General features: G+C 35.5%; 1 protein-coding gene across 11 annotated transcripts in view; it reads left to right on the top strand.

Moving 5' to 3' along the window:
• Positions 1–20,432, top strand: part of MYO9A (myosin IXA) — a 347,057-nt gene that overhangs the window by 227,175 nt on the left and 99,450 nt on the right. For 9 of the 11 annotated variants that reach the window (XM_027572325.2, XM_027572329.1, XM_027572328.1 and 6 more), the window contains 5 exons: positions 585–904; positions 1,484–3,088; positions 6,078–6,177; positions 6,685–6,900; positions 15,261–15,373. In XM_027572325.2, coding sequence (XP_027428126.1) covers positions 585–904; positions 1,484–3,088; positions 6,078–6,177; positions 6,685–6,900; positions 15,261–15,373 — 2,354 coding nt within the window. The remainder of the gene's footprint in view (positions 1–584; positions 905–1,483; positions 3,089–6,077; positions 6,178–6,684; positions 6,901–15,260; positions 15,374–20,432) is intronic. The other 2 variants (XM_027572330.1, XM_027572334.1) reach the window with 2 other exon arrangements.

Genomic DNA, 20,432 nt, shown 5'->3' with positions numbered 1-20,432 from the left:
ATTTATGGCTATAATGTCTTATAAGGTATGGTTGGAGCAAAGGAGTTATGTGCCTTAATTTTTGTTGACATGGTTATTTTTATTTGATAGTTTCCTGAGAATATTTGAGAGTTATATATACATTGTTATTACTCTGTACTCATCTTGGATGATAGGAATCTTATTTCATATTTTTCTGTTTCATTTTCTCCCTCATTGATTTATATGATGACTGTTCTCCATAGGCCCCTTTTTGTTTATATAAGAAAATCTTTAGAATCTTAATCTTTGAAACATGTGTATGTTGGCCTTAAACCCACTAATATTGGCAAACTGTAGCATGAGAAGATAATGTAATTTGTTAAAGCATCAAAAATTTTTAAATTATTTTATGTTCTATATAACTTCATTGAGGTTATATTTTCTAAAAGAGTTGTTTTAGCCAAGCATATCTGGAAAAGAAAAACTTTTTTTCCCCACTTTAATCATGCAGAATTTAACTCTTTAGCTACTTAACCTTCAGTTGTGACATAATAAACTTATTCTTTTTTTCTGTGAAAATATGGTATAAGATAAGACAGCAGTTTTTATTGTTTTCCCCACAGCGATTCTGGAGGAATTACCTAAATCAGAAGCAAGTCAGAAATGTAGCTGTGCAGAAGGATGCTTTAGTTATGGCTAGTGCGGCCACTCTTCTCCAGGCTTCCTGGCGTGCTCACTTGGAGAGGCAGCGGTATTTGGAGCTCCGGACTGCAACCATCATCATCCAGCAGAGATGGAAGGAACATTATAGGCGGAGACATGTGGCTGCTGTCTACATTCAGGCAAGATGGAAAGGCTACAGGGAAAGTAAGAGATATCAAGAACAAAGGAACAAAATCATTCTTTTGCAGTCAATATGTAGAGGATTCAGAGCAAGACAAAGGTAATCTTTGTTGGTATGATAATTACTCCTCTCTTTCCAAGTATTTGTTTATATCTCTGCGCTAACACTTGCCTAACTTGTATTAGAATTGGTTATGTATAATTTTGTCTTCTCCACTAGGCTGTGGTACTCCTAGCAGTTTTAACCCACATTGTGTGGTCTATAATAGAAGCTAAATAGATGTTTATTGCATTAAATTGGATTGAAAACCTACATGGTCTATGGTTATAACTGCTAAGAGTTAACTTTTACATTTGGTTTAGTCTTTAAAAATTGGCAATATTCAGTTGTTTTTACCTTTAGAAACTTTAATTTCATTTTAAGGTTTATCTTAAAGATATTTTTTAAATGAGAGCTTTACTTCTGAGTTAATTTATGTTTTGACTGGAATGCCCTATTAGAAATTATGCACTTAATAAAATATCATCTCATTCAGAAATGGAATTGTGAAATGTGTACCCAAGTTAGCTTAAGAAGAAAAATCTGGAACTTTCCATTTATTAAATTCTCAGTAAAATGTATTCTTTCCAGTAGTAACTAGAAGATATCTCTAACCCATTTTTCCCTGTTTTTATATAGATTTAAAGTTTTAAAAGAACAAAGACTGAAAGAAACTAAACTAGAACTTGGATTGGCAAATACTGAGCCATCTGGAGCTCTGGAAATTCAGGGTTCAGACCCTTCAGAGTGGGAGGATTGTTCCTTTGACAACAGAGTAAAAGCTATAGAGGAATGTAAATCTCTGATAGAGAGTAATCGAATTAGCCAGGAAATTTCAATGGACTGCTTGAAAGAGTCCCCAAACAAGCGACAGGAGAGAGCCAGAAGCCAAAGTGGTGTAGACTTGCAGGAAGAAGTGATTGTAAGAGAGAGACCTAAGTCCTTGGAGGATCTCCACCAAAAAAAAGTAGGTCGGGCCAAAAGAGAAAGTCGGAGAATGAGAGAACTAGAGCAAGCTATATTTAGTTTAGAATTGTTAAAAGTTCGTTCTCTTGGTGGCGTGTCTCCTTCAGAGGAACGGAGATGGTCTACAGAACTGATGCCTGAAGGCCTTCAGTCTCTACAGGGTACACCTGACAGTGAAAGCTCTCAAGGAAGCTTAGAACTTCTGAGTTGTGAGGAAAGCCAAAAGAGCAAACTGGAGTCCATAATTTTAGATGAAGGAGACTTGCAGTTTCAATCACCTAAAATATCTAGCAGTCCAAAATTTGATTCACAGAACAATACCCTCAGTGCCTCAAGTGAGACTAACTATACATTGATTGAAAAGGGGGCATCCTCTGACTCAGTGTATTTGAAGAATGGGACTATGAAGGAAAAACTGGTTTGCAGTTCTGAATCTATTACCTGTAAGCCACAGCTGAGAGACCCCTATATTTCAAATAGTTTGCCTACATTTTTTTATATTCCTCAACAAGACCCACTGAAAACAAGTTCCCAACTAGATACAAGTATCCAGAGAAACAAGCTATTAGAAAGTGAAGAAACACTTTCAGCTCTCACTTTGGATATCAACAGGGAAGCCAGAAAGTACCACTTCCCAGGAGAAAATCAAGTTGTTACATCTTTGAATACAGATTCTTCTAATACTGTGCTGAAGAAGTTAGAAAAGCTAAACATTGAGAAGGAAGAAAGGCAAAAGCAGTTGCAGCAACAGAATGAAAAAGAGATGATGGAACAGATTCGTCAGCAAACAGATATTTTAGAGAAGGAGCGTAAAGCCTTCAAGACAATTGAAAAGCCAAGAACTGGGGAGTCCTTCCTGGCACCATCTTTCCATCCATCAGAGCAAAGAGTAGAGAGGCCATCCTCTCTCCTCATTCTGAATACCCCAAATAAGGAAGAACCGAATGTAGTAGGGCCTCCATCAGTAACTGTAAAAGATGCAGCTCTTCTTCCAAAAGACAGTCCTTCTGCTCACCTACCCCAGAAGGACCGACCTGTCACCTTGTTCTTTGAAAGGAAAGGAGGCCCATGCCCATTTGCTACTACCAAGGAATTATCCAAAACAGACAGAATATGCACCCAACTGAATGTAGCCTGTAAAGTTTCTAATAATCGTATTTCAAAAAGAGAACACCATAGACCAACTCAGCCTTATAGCCACAAATCTGATGACCCTTCCAGAGATGGAACTACTAGGGTTATTTTCTTTATGCCAAAGGACAATATGAGTATTTCCCTGTAAGTGAAATGCTTATTTATTTTATGTATAAATGGGAAACTTTTTGGAGAATTTTATTAAGGTGCCTTAATCTACCTCAACTGTTTGTATGGGTGCTACTGAAATTAGCCATTTTCTCTGTGTAAAAAAAAAATTCCCTAATTGTGGACTCTAGCAGCTACCTGAAGTTGAATAAAATTATATCATAGAAATCTTTGACTAAGCACAGATAAGAGTTTTTTGGTTCCTCCTCATTAAGTGAGAAAGCATTTGTGAAGGGCAGTACAGTGCCTGTAAACCTAGTAGGCATTCAGCAAATGCTGGTTGCCCTAGATCTATCAGGTGTGGCAAGTCCAGTCTTGTTAGTGTCAGACTTTAAAGTTAATGTACTTTGTCCCAGCGATTAGCCTATTTATGGTCTTCATTAAGTACTTTATACTTTTTTTGTATGGTAAAAAACACAAAAAGAATACAATTTATCATCTTAACCATTCTTAATTGTACAGGACCATGGTGTTAACTATATGCACATTGTTGTGCAGTGGATCTCTAGAACTTTTTCATATTGTAAAAGAAACTCTTATTACCCATCAAACAGCTACTCTCCTTTACCCTTACTCCAGGCTCCTGGCAACTACCGTTCTACTTTTTAAGAGTTTGACTACTTAAATAGATGGCTCATATAAGTGGAAGTTCTTCATAAAGTTTTCTTAACTAGTGGTCACCATGGAAAAGTACTTTTTAGATGGAACATGAAAACAAATTATAAAATTTAAGAAATTTGTATTAAGTCTTTGTATGTAGTGGATTCTTTCAGTTCTCGTGGGAGAATGTCAATGTTTAAGTAAAAGGAGGGTATATATCTTAGGGGTAAAAAAATTAAATTTCACATTTACTGTGAAAATAACCTTTTCTCTCATCATAGTTTGAGCTTTTAATCTTTCAGTCTTTAAAATTATGTACAGACTTTATAGATCCTTTGTAAATACAAGAAAGAGATCATTGATATTTTTCCATCAGGGATTTTTGTATGGTATTATGAAATGCAGTTGAACTAAATGACAGCTTGAGGTCCTATACTTGTGCATTAACCTAGAGATTGCCGCAAAGTTCAAAGACCTTGTGTAGCATATATAAGCTCATCAGAGTGTTAAAAATATTATTTCCTGTCATTCTGATTAAGTTTAGTGATGTGAGGAGTGTGTGTGTAAGCTGTTGGATCCATGAATGTGTTCTGTAGAAGGCTTACTTATAGATTTCAAAAACATTAATCATTCTTGTGAATTTTTGTAAACTCCTTTTATCATTTTCCAAGATAAACAATCTTAGGGCTACTCGATCTAGTTTGCTTTACCTCATAAGATCTCCTTATCTTCAAAATGATTATATATTAGGTTGTTTATGTGAAAGTTAAGTAACATTCATACTTCAAATCTCCTCTTGTTGCATTTTATAGAATTGTAAATGTTGGTGTTTCTCAATTATTTTGTCCTGTTCCCACATATTATAGATGAGATCACTGAGGCCTACAGAGGTGAAATGACTTGTTCCAGGTCACACACTGAGAAAGAGTTGGGAATAGAACTTGAGTTTCATGATTAGGAATCACTGTTGAGTTTCATGATTAGGAAGTAACGTTAGTATTCTTTCTATGCCATAGATAAGTGCATAGTGGTCTTCATCTGGTTAATGAAGGAGAACAAAAAAGAAATCATGGAGAAATCTAAAGAAAATGCTGTGAGTTTAAAAGTTGGCTAGGATTGTCAAGTGCTGTCAAAGGTCCTGTTAATTGTTTCCCTCTTTTTAGAATAAAGCAAAGGCCAATAGGCTCAACTGTGGCAAGAAATTTTAACAAAAGGGAATCTTTTAGGATAGCCTAGGATTGCTAGGCTTAATCATACATTGGTCAGAAAGGGAGATCTCTGAGAAGCCTTTAGCTAGCAAAGATTGCCATCTATTTAGGCTTGTTTTAGGATTCATTGCATAGGGCAAAGGACAAGATAACCTCTTACAGCCTCTAGGTCTTCATTTGTAAAAATTAAATGGAAGATTTTGAATGATAGAGCAATTACAAGCCAACTTATAAGTTAGTGTCTACTTTAAACCCAGCACTATGCTAGAAGGTCAGGTATGATTCTCAGTGAGCTTATAGTTCTGCTAAGGAGAGATTAGCAATATGTCGTTGATAAATTTTAAGAATCATGGTACTGAATTAATATAGGTAATTGGGGCCATGAAAGTCCTGAGTTCTATTCAGATTTTCATCAGATAACCATTTCTACACAGAATTTAATGATAAAGTAGTCACATTTTCTGGTTATTCAAGCAAAATTAAGTTTTCACAAGCTAACACCTCTGTATGGCACACCTCCTTTAACTTGATAACGATTTGTTATCATTAAACATCGTTTAACGATATCGTTAAACACAACTATCGTTAAACACCAACACTAGCAGTAGTGTTGATTTTGTTCTGAATAACAAAGTTTTAAAACTAAGATAGTAGATGAAAGCTGCAGAGAGGTTTCAGAAAGAAAATTTGCTAGCTAATAGTAACCATCTCAGTATAAAACAAAGTAATGGGATCTATATCACTTGATAGCTACTTATCAGGTATTTTATAATGGTTAGAGTAAAAGCTCCCTTCCAAGACTAATTCTAAGGATTTGGGGATGTGGCGTTTTTCCCTTATCATCCAATCCGTTTGTTTTCTTGAGCTAATTCTGCTGCTGCTATTCTTAAACATATGTCATAGTGGAATATACCCAGTGATTATCGGGGACAGGCCTCTAGTAATCCAGTCAAACATGTCAATTCTTGATAATACTATTAATTAGGTAAGCAGAAAAAAATTGTTTTGGGAATTGAATAAGATCTGGAAGTATTTATGTAATTTGCTAGAATTCTTTGATTTGGCTTGTTAGGCTGTATTTCATGCTGTACTTAAGACTGCTGCCATGGGATGTCTGCTAGGAATTGAATTGTAATCCTGTTGTTTATTATCCTAAGTGTCAACAAGGAAGTCTTAAACAGTGGAAATCCTCAACTCCGTAAACAAGGTGAACCAACTTGGAAACCTGTGCAGTTAACCGGGCCGGGCCAAGGAGAGGTAAGTATTGAATTTTATCTATCTTTTATGCAAAATAGATGCACCTATTTTGGAAATTATTATTCTTATAGGTTGAGGACCTCATTTACGCATTTAGTCCCAAGTGTGTATGCGAAAGAAGCTATGAGTTAAGTCTGTTATACTCAGGGAGGTGTACTTCAGGGAGGGAATGGTGACTAAAATCCCAGATTATATTTACAAAAAAGATGTTGCTTAAAAAAGGAAGGCAATTTATGCAAGTGGCTTTGGTGACATATTATGGTAGTGAAAGATGATTTCCTTGGCTGTGGAGAACTGTAGATTTAGCTTCCATTTTTGTCCTTTGTCCAGAGTAATGTATATGGATTGCTTTTGGTTATCTCTGTCACTTCTAGTAGAAAGGACACTGCTAGTGGGGTGGAGGGATGTTTCAAGAAATTCATGAGCTCTCTGTCTTTCATTGGCATCATCTCCAAAAAAAACCAAAACAAAACATTGTTGTGTTATTTGTTTTATCATTTGGTCAAGCAGGTTGCCAGACCGGCCCATAAAAAGAAAGCTCGAATGGCGCGGACGCGCTCCGATTTCTTGACTAGAGGTACTTTTGCTGATGGGGAGGGGGATACAGAGGAAGATGATTACGATGACATTATTGAGCCCCTTCTCTCCCTTGACCAAGCTTCTCACTCTGAGCTAGGGCCTGCACCCAGCCTGGGTCAGGCCTCTCACAGTGACTCCGAAATGGTAATTTTACAGCAATATAAGAAAAATAGGAAACAAACAAATCTGATGGAAATAGTGAATAGCCTTTGCTAATTAAAGCTAACCTTCACAGCTTCTTCCTCATATAATGGTTTGTACATGGGAAACCTCAGTGAACACAGCAACAAAGCTAAACCTTAATTTAATAGGACTCAGATAAAGGGCACTTTAACAGTGTATGTCAAATCATAAATTAGGGAAAACTAAGGTTATTTAATTTAGCACTAATGTAAAGACTTTCTGTTATATCTTAAAAGGTCTAGAGCAGGGGCCCTCACATTTTTTCTGTAAAGAGCCAGATAGTAAATGTTGTGGGTCCTATATTTTCTGTTGCAACTCTGCCACTGTAGAGTGAAAACAGCCATAGGCAATAAGTAAACAAATGGGCAGGGCTTTGTTCCAGTAAAACTATTTTTTTTTTAATTTTATTTATTTGACAGAGAGAGACACAGTGAGAGAGAGAACACAGACAGGGGGAGTGGGAGAGGGAGAAGCAGGCTTCCCGCTGAGCAGGTAGCCCAATGCGGGGCTCGATCCCAGGACCCTGGGATCATGACCTGAGCCGAAGGCAGACGCTTAACGACTGAGCCACTCGGGCACCCCTCCAGTAAAACTATTTACAGAAACAGGCAGTAGGCGGTATTTGATGTGCTGGCCATATAGTTTGCTGATTGATCCTTGGTCTAGTGAATAGGCTATATGTTAAATAATCCAGTTGCTTTTAACTGAAATGGGAATATCTTTTCCCTTTTTTTGTTGTTTTTGCCTTTAAACTTGTTTCCCCTCCCCCATTTTTTAGTACTAGAAAATAAGCATGAATTTAAAAAAAATTAATGAGCAATGCCGAAAATGTTTTCCTGGACCAACCTAGCCAGGTAGAAGGCTGTGTGTAATATGAATTTGTATTAATCACAGATTATAACATTGGAGTTATATTTGAATAAAGCTGCACTTAGTCAAAATATTTGACTAAGGACTATAACTTTATCATCATATTTCAACCAACATTAGGAATATATAGTTTGACAAGTATGAATGTATTTATGGACATAAAATGTTTGATTTTGGAATTGTCCTGGAAAATATACAGTATAAGGACTCTGTATGTCTACTATGTACTAAAAACATTATCACTGATGAAGTGGAGTGATATATGCGTTTTATTTCCATGCATATCCTTAATTAAGTTGGGTTTCTAATGTTCTTCCTTAGTATCTGTTCATTATGGTAGGAAAATTTTAGGTTGGTCTTCTTGTGACATTAAGTATTTTATCTTTGAACTGTTTTAAAATGTGCCAAAGAATGAAATTTTCTGCTAATTTCTAGAATATCCTCATTGTCTTTATCTTCTGTTAGAAATACCCCGTTTTTAAATGATAATATTGATATTCTAAGAAAAAGAAAAAATAAAAACAAAAATGCATGACAAGTTCTCTAATTAGATAAATGAGTAATTACCCTGAGCCAAACTGTAGGATTGTAAAAATTGGAAATAGTCTGTATATCCATTAATATATATAATTAGAGCCAAAGCCCTCTCTTCAGTGTAGGGTAAAATAACTCCATTTTGGAGGTGCCCTGTTTTTGAGTTATAAATAATGAAACATACTTTACCATATGATTAGTGAAGATGAGATTATATTATGGAATAACTAATTTTAATGAAAAGTATTGCTTTTTTGGTGTAAATAGGGAACATACTTATTCTCTAAAGTATACATAGATTTTTCATTTGTGGAAGAACTTAGCATTTGTAATTGCTGTTTTGTTCCTGAGAGTTTTCTTTGTTACAAACCTTAGTCCTTTTGGTGGTAGAATTCTTCCTCACTGAAAACTCTTAATGAGATGAACCGGAAGTTGGGCTTTCTGCTTGGAGCATTCCGCCCCTTTAAGGGTTCTAGCTGGTAGCCTCTGCCTGTGATTCTGTTCACCTGCTTGACGGTCACTGCATGCCAGTAGTTGTAGAGCACTCTGCCTCCCTGCACAGTGTATATAGTCTCTTCTCCAGCTTTCTCGCTGTCCTTCTGTTTCATCACTAGCTATTTTAGGAACAGGTGGTGGTGTTTGTTTCTGGTGGACACTTGCATGAAGAAGCTTTGCTTTCTAGAATATGCTAGTAGATACTTATTGGGGATGGGGGTGGAGAGGGTAGGAACAGTTTAAAGTGTGTTTCTGTTTGTTTATCTTGAAAATTTGCCATGTTCTAATGTTCTCTGATATTGTAAAGATAAAGACTAATTGTTTGTAAATGGGATCTACTGAGTTCTCAAAAATTCATATATCTCAGGATTTTAAATACGCTTGATTTTCTAGGCACATGGATTTTTAAAAACTTGATTTTTTTTTTTTTCTGGACAAAGTGATCCTGTCACTCTGACATTTGCTAAAAAGAGTGTTATTCAATCTTGGAAGAAGCCATCTGACCTTTCCAGTTGTGAAATAACTGATCTAATGGAATAAAGACAGTTATAAATGAATTACCTGAAGAGGATTTGATAAGCATTACCTCCTGAATTCATCAGTCGTTAATTAGTTATTACCTGCTAGGAGGAGTAGAGACAAGAGTAGTAGTTTACCTCCTTATGACTTTGGTGTTTGTTTGTTTGTTTGTTTGTTTTAACTTTCTGCCTTTAATTCTGCCATTTGAATAACTTTAATCTCCAGATGCTGCTCTCACTCAGTTCTTCTATCCACTCTGTTGGCTTTTATCCAAGAAGAATGACATGTTCTGCCATGTAATATTTTTAAGGTGGTTTTCATATAGTTTTTTAGTCTCTCAGTATTCTAGATGGTAAGTGAGTTAGTCACATCATTTCTTTTCCTTATTAGTAGAATTGGTATAGGTAACATAGTTTCCTCTGTCATCTCTAGATAGAAAGCAATCATCTCTTATGGGCATGACTCCCAAGGAGCTCTCCAAAATTTGTCTTCTTTATCTCCAGTATGATAAATTTCTCATTTTATCCCCCAGACTGCTGTCACTTCTTATATTCCTGTTTCTGTTTGTTATTATCTGAAATATTCTCCAATCCTTATCTGTTGAATTTTCCTTCTCTCCACTGCTCACTCCACAAAAAAATGCCAGAAAAACCTGTTGATTGAGCAAGGCTAAGTTTTTTAGCTTATTTTACAGTAAAGGAAAATCTGCCTTGACTAGGTATTAGGAATTTCTCAGAAAGGGGAAGCCAAGAGAGGATGTTTATAGAATTTAATTTAATTTAATTTATTTTTTTTAAAGATTTTATTTATTTATTTGACAGAGAGAGAGAGAGACAGCCAGAGAGGGAACACAAGCAGGGGAAGCAGGAGAGGGAGAAGCAGGCTTCCTGCTGAGCAGAGAGTCCAACGCGGGGCTCAATCCCAGGACCCCGGGATCATGATCTGAGCCGAAGGCAGACGCTTAATGACTGAGCCACCCAGGAGCCCCTGTTTAAAGAATTTTAGAACCTAAGCTGGTGATTTTGAGATGGTTCTTTGAAATTGGAAATCTGGTTGATATTGAACAGAGTTTATGACATACAAGTGTATGTCACTCCCAGTGCAGCAGCTCTACTGTTGAATACGCTTAGTATTTATCTATTTATTATTAATTAATTAATTTCTTTTTAAAAGTTTTTATTTATTTATTTGAGGGAGAGGGAGAGGGGCAAGCAGACTCCCTGCTGAGAGGGGACCGACAAAGCCACCCAAGTGCCCCTACACTTAATATTTATATGTGTACTTTATTCTCCCCCAAAAAGTTAGGGACGGTTCGTAGCATCACAACTCTCTGCTCTTTAAAGATTTGGTATAATTTCCCTGTGAAACCATCTGGGATTTTTTTTTTTGTGGCATAATTCCTTGATAATTAACTGTATTTCTTCTAGAGAAATTAGTTTTGTAAGCTTTCTATCTAATGGAGTCAATTTTGATAAATAATTTTTTCTTATGAAATTATTCATTTCATCTAACTTTTCAGATTTATTTGCAAAGAAGTCTGGAAATTAGTCTCATGATTTTTAAAAATTCTGTTTCAATGGTTATTTCCCTTCTGTCATTTCATATTTTGTAGATTTGCGTTTTTTCCTTTTTTTCTTTAAGTTAGGTAGTCACTTGTCTTTGTTGTTACTATTTTCCAAAATAATAGGATTATGATTTATTTATTATGCCTAGTTTCCCCCACCCCCATTCTCCAATGAATTCTGCTTTTACCTTTATTATTTATTTCCTTATTTTTAAAAAATTTACTGTCTTATTTTTCTACCTTTTAAGTGGGGGAATGTAATTCATTTATTTATTTTTATTGATGCAGGTTTTTAAGGCTGTGAATTTTCTTCTGATCACTTCAGATGTATCTGTTTATTGTAATGTGTATTGTTTTTAATTATTTTTTTAGAAAATCTGTAATTTCAGTTTATATTATTTTTTACCCAAAACTTGTTCAATAAAAATCTTTTCATTTTCAGAAGAAGAACATTTTTATCTTTTAAAAAAACTTTTTTAACTTCTAGTTTTACTGTGTTGTGATTAAAAGTATTTATAATGATTTATAAAGATCAAATTTCCTGGCTATTGTCTTTGTTAGTTAATATGTGGTCAGTTTTTGAGAAAGTACCATGTGCATTTTTTTAAGTAGGTGTATTCTGTATTCAGAATGTAAAATTACAGTATATAACCATAATCTCTTCCTTACTGATTATGTTATCTTCTGTATCTTTACTATTTTTTGTACATTTGATCTGTCTTATATAGAGAATGTTGTGTTAAAAGTTTCCTCTTATTCATTCTGAATTGTGACTATTAAAAAGTGTCCTTTGTTACATTCAGTGCTTTTTCTTGAATTCTACTTAAATCATAATTAATCACAGTCTGTGTTTTCTTAATTATTTCCATTTGTCTGGAATACTTTTTCTCATCCTTTAATTTTTAGCCTTTCTGGATCCTTTTGTTTTATTTATTTTATTTTTTTTAAAGATTTTTATTTATTTATTTGAGAGAGAGAGAATGAGAGAGAGCACGAGAGGGAAGGGAGTCAGAGGGAGCAGCAGACTCCCTGCTGAGCAGGGAGCCCGATGTGGGACTCGATCCCGGGACTCCAGGATCATGACCTGAGCCGAAGGCAGTCGCTCAACCAACTGAGCCACCCAGGCGCCCTGGATCCTTTTGTTTTAGATGTGTGTTTTGTATGCAGTATAGTTGGTTCCTACTTTGTGAGCCAAATTAAAAAAAATTTTTGCCTTATAGATGAGTTAAATCTATTCCTCTTTATTGATATAACTGATAGATGCAGTCTCAATTATCTTTCTTACAATTTAGTTATGTGTTATGCTAAATTTGCTGTGTTTATGTTACTTTTTTGCTGTTTTACTTTTTAAAATTTCTTTTGATATGGGGGTTTCTTTTTCTGTTGGTTTGTATATGACTTTTAAAAATGCCTTAACTTACTGTATTTTAATTTAACCAATTATTCTCGTTAGTCATTTATAAAAATATTTTTTAATTCTCACTTATTTTGGCACAACTATTGATGAATTATTCTTTTCTGTACTTTTCCTCTCCTGTTTTTCAGGATTTTATTTATATTTTGTCAGAACATACAATTTTACATATTCTTCTACATATTGTTATATATATAAATTCTGGTTTTGCCTTATGTTTGAAACATTTTCATGGATTACAGTTTTAAATATTGTGTCCCATTATTTTGTTTTTCTTGTTTAGGGACTCCAATTATAAATAAGTTTTTTTTTTTCTTTTCCTGTCTTCCATCTCAACCACCTTCTCTCTCTTTTTTACTCATTTCTTTATACCACTTTCTATTCTTTATTATCTTCCTGCCTTTGTTCAGTCCCTTTAAATCTGCATTTGCATTTTTTCTCCCTTGGGCATCTTCTAAGTTATTCTTCACTATCTTTTTATTTCTTTCCTGAGTTCATTCAACTCCCTTCATTGCTTCCTGGTTTTTATTGAGGGGGGGGGGGGCTCGTTTCTATTTTTAATTTTTGAATTTCTGATTCAGTATGGTGTTTCGTATATATGAGGTTTTTCATTTTTTATTTATAGTTTTCTGCTTCATGCTTGGTTTCTGTATGTTTGGTGGGAGATGGGTTAATCATCTAAGTTGTTTTGGTTCTAATTTTCTTTGTTTTCTTATTGTAGCTTGTGTAGATTTTGTCTTAATTTATTCATGTTGTGCATTTGGGATAGTTTATAAGTAACTTGATTTCAAGATCTTCCTCTTCTGTCAGTGTAAAAAAGAAAAGTTTCTTAGCAGGCAGCCTGTTTGGAGTCTGTTAGTTTTGTGTGTGTGTGTGTGTGTGTGTGTGTGTGTGTGTGTGTGTGTGTGTGTGTGTGTGTGTTGGAGGCAATGTTCTGTCTTCCATTTTTTGCTTCTCTTTTGCCTTGCTAGATTCTAAATTTTCCCCTTCTGCTTCTTCCTCACTACTCAGTCTCCAAAAGGAACCCTTTCTTTTCCTTTTTACATTCATTTTCCTCAGAATCAGTGCCTTTAAAAATATGTCACCTTGAATCACATGCAATTTTAAGTCCTTTCCCTTTAGTTGGTTCTCTGATCTAGCGCTCACTATTTGTATCAGTTTTGAGTCATTATAGATGGATTGAGTTTTTCTCCTCCTTGTCAGTCATATATTATTTCTTTGCATGCCTAGTTATTTATTATCAGATGCCTGACATTGTAAATTTTGTCTTGTTGGGTGCTGGATACTTTTGTATTTGATTGATATTCTTGAGACTATTATGTTCCAGTAATATTTCAGAGCTGGTTCTGGGAGCAATTTGTTCCTAAGCAATTAGGTCTTCCTTTTAATATTTGTTAGTCTCATTGTATTGAATACTGGAAATTTTCTAAGAGAGTAGATTTCAGGTGCTCTCACCACCAAAAAAAAAAAAAAAAAGAGATGAAAGAAAAAAACAATGGGAAGAGATGATATGTTAATCAGTCTGCAGTAATCATTTTAATATTTATATGTAAATCAAATCATTTTGTACACTTTATATACAATTTTTATTAAATAAAACTAAGATTTGTTAGGTCCAAACAGAGCAGTTGTTCACCTAGGACTTATTTTTGACTATCACTTATTCTTGACTCTAGAGGCAAGATCCTGCTATATACTTCACCCCGTACCCTGGGAATCATAAAGTTACATATTCTGACTCTTGGGCACAGGCACTGTTACTGGCTTTTTGTAAATAGTGCTGGGCACTATTACCTTTAATCCTTTCAGGTGGTCCTTTGCCTGGTGTTGGGTAGTTGTCTGACATAGAAGTGTTGATTAGTACTCAGCTAAATACCCTCTGAAGATCTCCAGAGCTCTTTTTTTTGTGCATCTCTTTCCTCTTCAGTCCCCGTCCCCCTTTCTTTTGGTCTTTAATCTCTCTGGACTTTCAACCTCGTGTGTTCAACTCAGAGAGTCTGCCAGGGTTCACCTGAAACCTCCTCTCTGTGTCACAGTCTGGAAACTGTCTCAAGGCACTAAGCTGGGGCAGATGAAGGACTCACTTCCTTTGTTTCCCATCTCTCAAGGATAACTGTCCATCATCTTGATAAATGCTGGTTTTTACTATTTTGTCTGGGTTTTTGTTTTGTTTTTGGTTTTGGTTGTGTCAGGCAAGAAGATAAAACAGGTCCCTGTTGTAGCAGACTAAAAGGCTAATGAAAAGATACTATAATTATAGAAAAATGAAATAACTAGGGAAGGATTTGAATAGGTAACAAGAAATTTTTTCTTCTGAATGGGCTTTTCTTTAAAGGGGCACATTGTAAATAAATGGAACAAGAATTGCCATTTGAAATTCAGGTCCCAGTTTGATAAAGCCATCTTAAGTTGTTTAGAACAGTAGTGGTGATAATGATCTTAATTGTTTGGTCCTTTGGTTTTTAATTTTCCTCTCTTAAATCCTTGACTAGGTATAATAAGAATCTACAGTAGCAAGTTAGGCCATAAAAGTAATTATTACTTGTAGGGACACATAAAAGGAGGCATGAAAGGCTATACTTAGTATTCTAGATTTATCAGATCCTGGATCTTTTGTCTGTATCTTTAGTTGGCTTTGACTTTTTTCTTACCTTTCCACTTGATATTGTTAAGTTGTCAGAAAACAGGAACTGGTAGGTCCTATTCAGCATTTCATTGACCCAAGTTCTCTTTACTTCAGATCATTCTAGGAAGGTAATAAAGTTTTTAGTAGGTTCTTTTATTTCAATGAATGGCTGAACAATATGAATGTATTTTTATATATTTTAATAGATGTAATTCTCAGTTCTATAACTTGAGTTTTAATTGCAGTGTTGTGATATAGTTACTTGGTTTTAAAGTCTTTCATATATGTAATTATTACAGACATCACAGCGATTTTCTTCAGTTGATGAAGAAACAAAGCTTCATAAGACTATGTCTCAAGGAGAGATTACAACATTGGCAGTGAGGCAGAAGGCTTCAGATTCGGACATAAGGTATAATTTGAGATTTATCTATTTTTCAACAAATATTAAGTACCTACTGTATGACAGGCACATGATAATTCAGATTTACGTGACAAGCTTTATCTTTCTATATGTTTAGCAGTGTGATTTGGGTGAAATCTAAATCATTATATCACTTGTGGTTTTTGTTTTAAGAGAAAGGAGATTAAATCAGATGAGAGTGAAAATATTTCCCAGCTTTGGATTTGGATTCTCTTCTGAGTTAAGTGTTTAACAAATGGAACTGGAAAAAAGAGTTTCAGGAAATAATTCTGTTCCCTTGAAGATATTATATGACGTTATTTGTCAAGTGAATATCTTTGTCTCTTACTGTGTTATATAAGGCAATTGAACCCTCAGTGAACACTTGAAGATTACATTGAAATCTTTCTGGTTCTTAATCCTATTAAAGGCCATTTCCTCCATGTCTGTAGTGCCATAATCCATGATAATGCAAATCCAGACCAGATTATGCTAGAGATTAAATTTTGGGAAAAAGATAACCGTAGTAGAAAGACATATATGGCTGGAGATAGCAGATTAAATATATAAATTTAATTTCTACTTCTTCCTCCAAAATTGCTAAAATGACAAAACCTATGCAGGACAAGCAACAACAAACAATAAAACAGCTGGAGACAACAATAATAAAACTATGGAATCCAAAAAGTAAATAGACAAATTTTAAATTGTCTTAGTAGATAGAAGAAAGCTGAATCCTAAACTAACTGGGTAAATCTGGGTAAAGCATCTGGCTGACTGATCTTCCCAAATCCTAGCAGAAACCTGGAGACTTATTCTCTGGAAAGGATAAAAAAGAAGATCTCTGTTCTTGGAGGTTCTCAGATACATTTGAGGACATGGGTACATATTTGGAATAAGGAGATTTAATGAATGTTTACATACTGAATGTTAAGATTCCCCTAATTTTTTCTTCCACTCAGTTTCCACATTTCACATTTTCCTAAGCAGATGGTTCAAAAAGTCTTTGGGACTTTTGTACAGCTCTCAAGGGAAGACCTAGAGATATTGGTACCAGGGGTTCTCCCTATAAAATGGACTAGTCAGATAATCATACAAGGAAAACCAGTTTGGAAGCTCCACCAATGCATAGTAGAACTTTCAAACAGTGTGTTGTTTTGTTTTTTAATCCTACTTTTTACATTTGAAGAAACACTTTATATCAACGAAACTAAAATTAATGGATATAATGCAACTTGGAGGAAATAAACTATGCAGTGTAAAGAAAACTTCCAGACAGACAAATGAAACTAATCAACAGACCTTCTGCGTAAATAAATATAACTGTATGAAAGAGAAACATTTATTATAAAAAGAGCCTTTGAAAATTAAAAATATGATAGCATAAAGAAACAACTAGAATAGTTGGAAAGAAAGTTGAGGACATATCTTAGAAGGTTGAGCAAAAAGACAAAGAGATGGAAGAGACAAGAAAAGATAAGAAAATTGATTTAGGTAGTATAGACATTTTAACAGTATTTGTTCTTCCAGTCCATGAGCATGGAATGTCTTTCCATTTCTTTGTGTCATCTTCAGTTTTTTTTGTAAGTTTTTTTATAGTTTCAGAATACAGGTCCTTTCACCTCTTTGATTAGGTTTATTCCTAGGTAGATTATTGTTTTGGGTGCAACTGGAAATGGGATTGATTTCTTAATTTCTCTTTCTGCTGCTTTATTACTGGTGTATAGAAATGCAACAGATTTCTGTACATTGGTTTTGTGTCCTTTGACTTTACTGAATTTATTAGTTCTATCTGAGAGAAGATACTTACAAATGACATATCTGAGGAAGGGTTAGTATCCAAAATATATAAAGAACTTATAAAACTCAACACTCAAAAAAATGAATAATCCAATTGAAAAATGGGCAAGAGACATGAATAGACATTTTTCCAAAGAAGACATACAGATGGCCAACAGACACAAGAAAAGATGCTCATCATCACTCATCACCAGGGAAATATAAATCAAGCTACAGTGAGATATCATCTCACACCAGACAGAATGTCTAAAATCAACAACATAGGAAACAACAGGTATTGGTGAGGATGTAGCGAAGGGGGACTCCTCTTACATTGTTAGTGGGAATGGAAACTGGTGGAACCACTCTGAAAAACAGCATGGAGTTTCCTCAAAAAGTTAAAAATAGAACTACCCTATGACCCAGCAAGTGCAATACTGGGTACCCAAAGCATACAAAAATACTGATTCGAAGGGATACATACACCTTGATGTTTATAGCAGCATTATCTACCATAGCCAAATTATGGAAACAGCCCAAGTGTCCATTGATTGACAAATGGATAAAGAAGATGGTATAAAAGAATGAAATCCTCCCATTCGCAACGACATGGATGAAGCTAGAAAATACTGTGCTAATAAGCAAAATAAGTCCGAGAAAGACAAATGCAGTATGATTTCAGTCATATGTTGAATTTAAGAAAGAAAACAAGTGAGCAAAGGGGAGAAAGAGAGACAAACTAAGAAACAGACCCTTAATTATAGAGAACAAACTGATGGGTACCAGAGGGGAGGTGGGTAGGGGAATGGGTGAAATAAGTGATAGGGATGAAGGAGTGCACTTGTGATGAGCAACAGGTGTTGTATGGAAGCGTTGAATCACTATTCTTGTACACCTGACACTAATATTACACTGTATGTTAACTGGAATTTGTTTATTTTTTTAAATTAAATTTAATTTTATTATGTTAGTCACCACACAGTACATCATTAGTTTTGATGTGTAGTGTTCCATGATTCATTGCTTTCATATAATACCCAGTGCTCCATGCAATATGTGCCCTCCTCAGTACCCATCACCGGGCTAACCCATCCCTCCAGCCCCCGCCTTAAAACCCTCAGTTTGTTTCTCAGAGTCCATCGTCTCTCATGGTTGGTCTCCCCTTCTGATTCCCTCCGTTCATTTTTCCCTTTCTCCTAATGTCCTCCATGCTATTCCTTATGTTCCACAAATAAGTGAAACCATATGGTAATTGACTTTCTCAGCTTATTTCACTTAGCATAATCTCCTCCAGTCCCATCCGTGTTGATGTAAAAGTTGGGTATTCATCCTTTCTGATGGCTGAGTAATATTCCATTGTATATATGGACCATATTTTCTTTTTTTTTAATTATTATGTTAATCACCATACATTACATCATTAGCTTTTGATGTAGTATTCCATGATTCATTGTTATACGTATAACACCCAGTTCTCCATGCAGAACGTGCCCTCTTTAATACCCATCACCAGGCTAACCCATCCAACCCCCCTCCCTTCTAGAACCCATAGTTCGTGTTCAGAGTCCATCGTCTCTCATGGTTCATCTCCCCCTCTAATCCCCCCTTCATTCTTCCCCTCCTGCTATCTACTTCTTCTTTTTTTTTTAACATATAGTGTATTACTTGTTTCAGAGGTACAGATCTTTGATTCAACAGTCTTGCACAATTCACAGCCCTCATCATAGCACATACCCTCCTCAATGTCTATCACCCAGTCACCCCATCCCTCCCACCCCCCACCACTCCAGCAACCCTCAGTTTGTTTCCTGAGATTAAGAATTCCTCATACCAATGAGGTCATATGATACATGTCTTTCTCTGATTGACTTATTTTGCTCAACATAATATCCTCCAGTTCCATCTGTGTCATTGCAAATGGCAAGATCTCATTCCTTTTGATGGCTGCATAATATTCCACCGTATATATATATACCACATCTTCTTTATCCAGTCATCTGTCGATGGACATCTTGGCTCTTTCCACAGTTTGGCTATTGTGGACATTGCTGCTATAAATATCGGGGTACACGTACCCCTTCAGATCCCTACATTTGTATCTTTGGGGTAAATACCTAGTAGTGCTATTGCTGGATCATATGGTGGCTCTATTTTCAACTTTTTGAGGAACCTCCATACTGTTTTCCAGAGTGGCTGCACCAGTTTGCATTCCCACCAAGAATGTAGGAGGGTTCCCCTTTCTACGCATCCCCGCCAACATCTGTTGTTTCCTGACTTGTTAAGGACCACATCTTCTTTATCCGTTCATCTGTTGAAGGGCATCTCGGCTCTTTCCACAGTTTGGCTATTGTGGATGTTGCTGCTCTGAACATTGGGGTGCATATGGCCCTTCTTTCCATTACCAGTTAAATTAAAAAACAGAAAAGAAAGGAGCAGTTCAGGAGATCCAGTGAGCCACTAATGGGAGGTCCAAAAAGACAGAACAAAGAAAACGGGGAGGACAGATCATTAATAAAGTAATTCAAATAAGTTTCATAGAACTGAAGGACATGAGTTTCAAGATTCAAAGGGCCCAGTGATTGCCCAATATAATGGATGGAAACAGACCCATACTAAAAGACATTTCATTATAGAACAATAGAGACAAAAGGAATTTCCATGATGATGGTGAAAGTAACTTTTCAATTACAAGAGAAATAATTAAGATTAGAGCAGAGATCAATGAATCAGAAACCAGAAACTCAGTAGATCAGATCAATGAAACTAGAAGCTGGTTCTTTGAAAGAATTAATAAGAACAACAAACCACTGGCCAGACTTATCCAAAAGAAAAGAGAAAGGACCCAAATTAATAAAATTATGAATGAAAGGGGAGCGATCACGACTAACACCAAGGAAATAGAAACAATTATTAGAAATTATTATCAACAACTATATGCCAATAAACTGAGCAACCTGGATGAAATGGATGCCTTCCTGGAAACCTGTAAACTCCCAAGACTGAAATAGGAAGAAATTGATAACCTGAATAGGCCAATAACCAGTAACAAGATTGAAGCAGTGATCAAAAACATCCCAAAAAACAAGAGTCCAGGGCCTGATGGACTCCCTGGGGAATTCTACCAAACACTCAAAGATGAAATAATACCTATTCTCCTGAAGCTGTTTCAAAAATAGAAACAGAAGGAAAGCTTCCAGACTCATTCTTTGAGGCCAGCATTACTTTAATCCCCAAACCAGGCAAAGACCCCATCAAAAAGGAGAATTTCAGACCAGTATCCCTGATGAAT

The sequence above is a fragment of the Zalophus californianus genome, chromosome 6 (genome assembly GCF_009762305.2).
Source record: "Zalophus californianus isolate mZalCal1 chromosome 6, mZalCal1.pri.v2, whole genome shotgun sequence".
Taxonomy (NCBI): domain Eukaryota; kingdom Metazoa; phylum Chordata; class Mammalia; order Carnivora; family Otariidae; genus Zalophus; species Zalophus californianus.
This window is presented reverse-complemented; position numbering and strand designations above follow the sequence as displayed.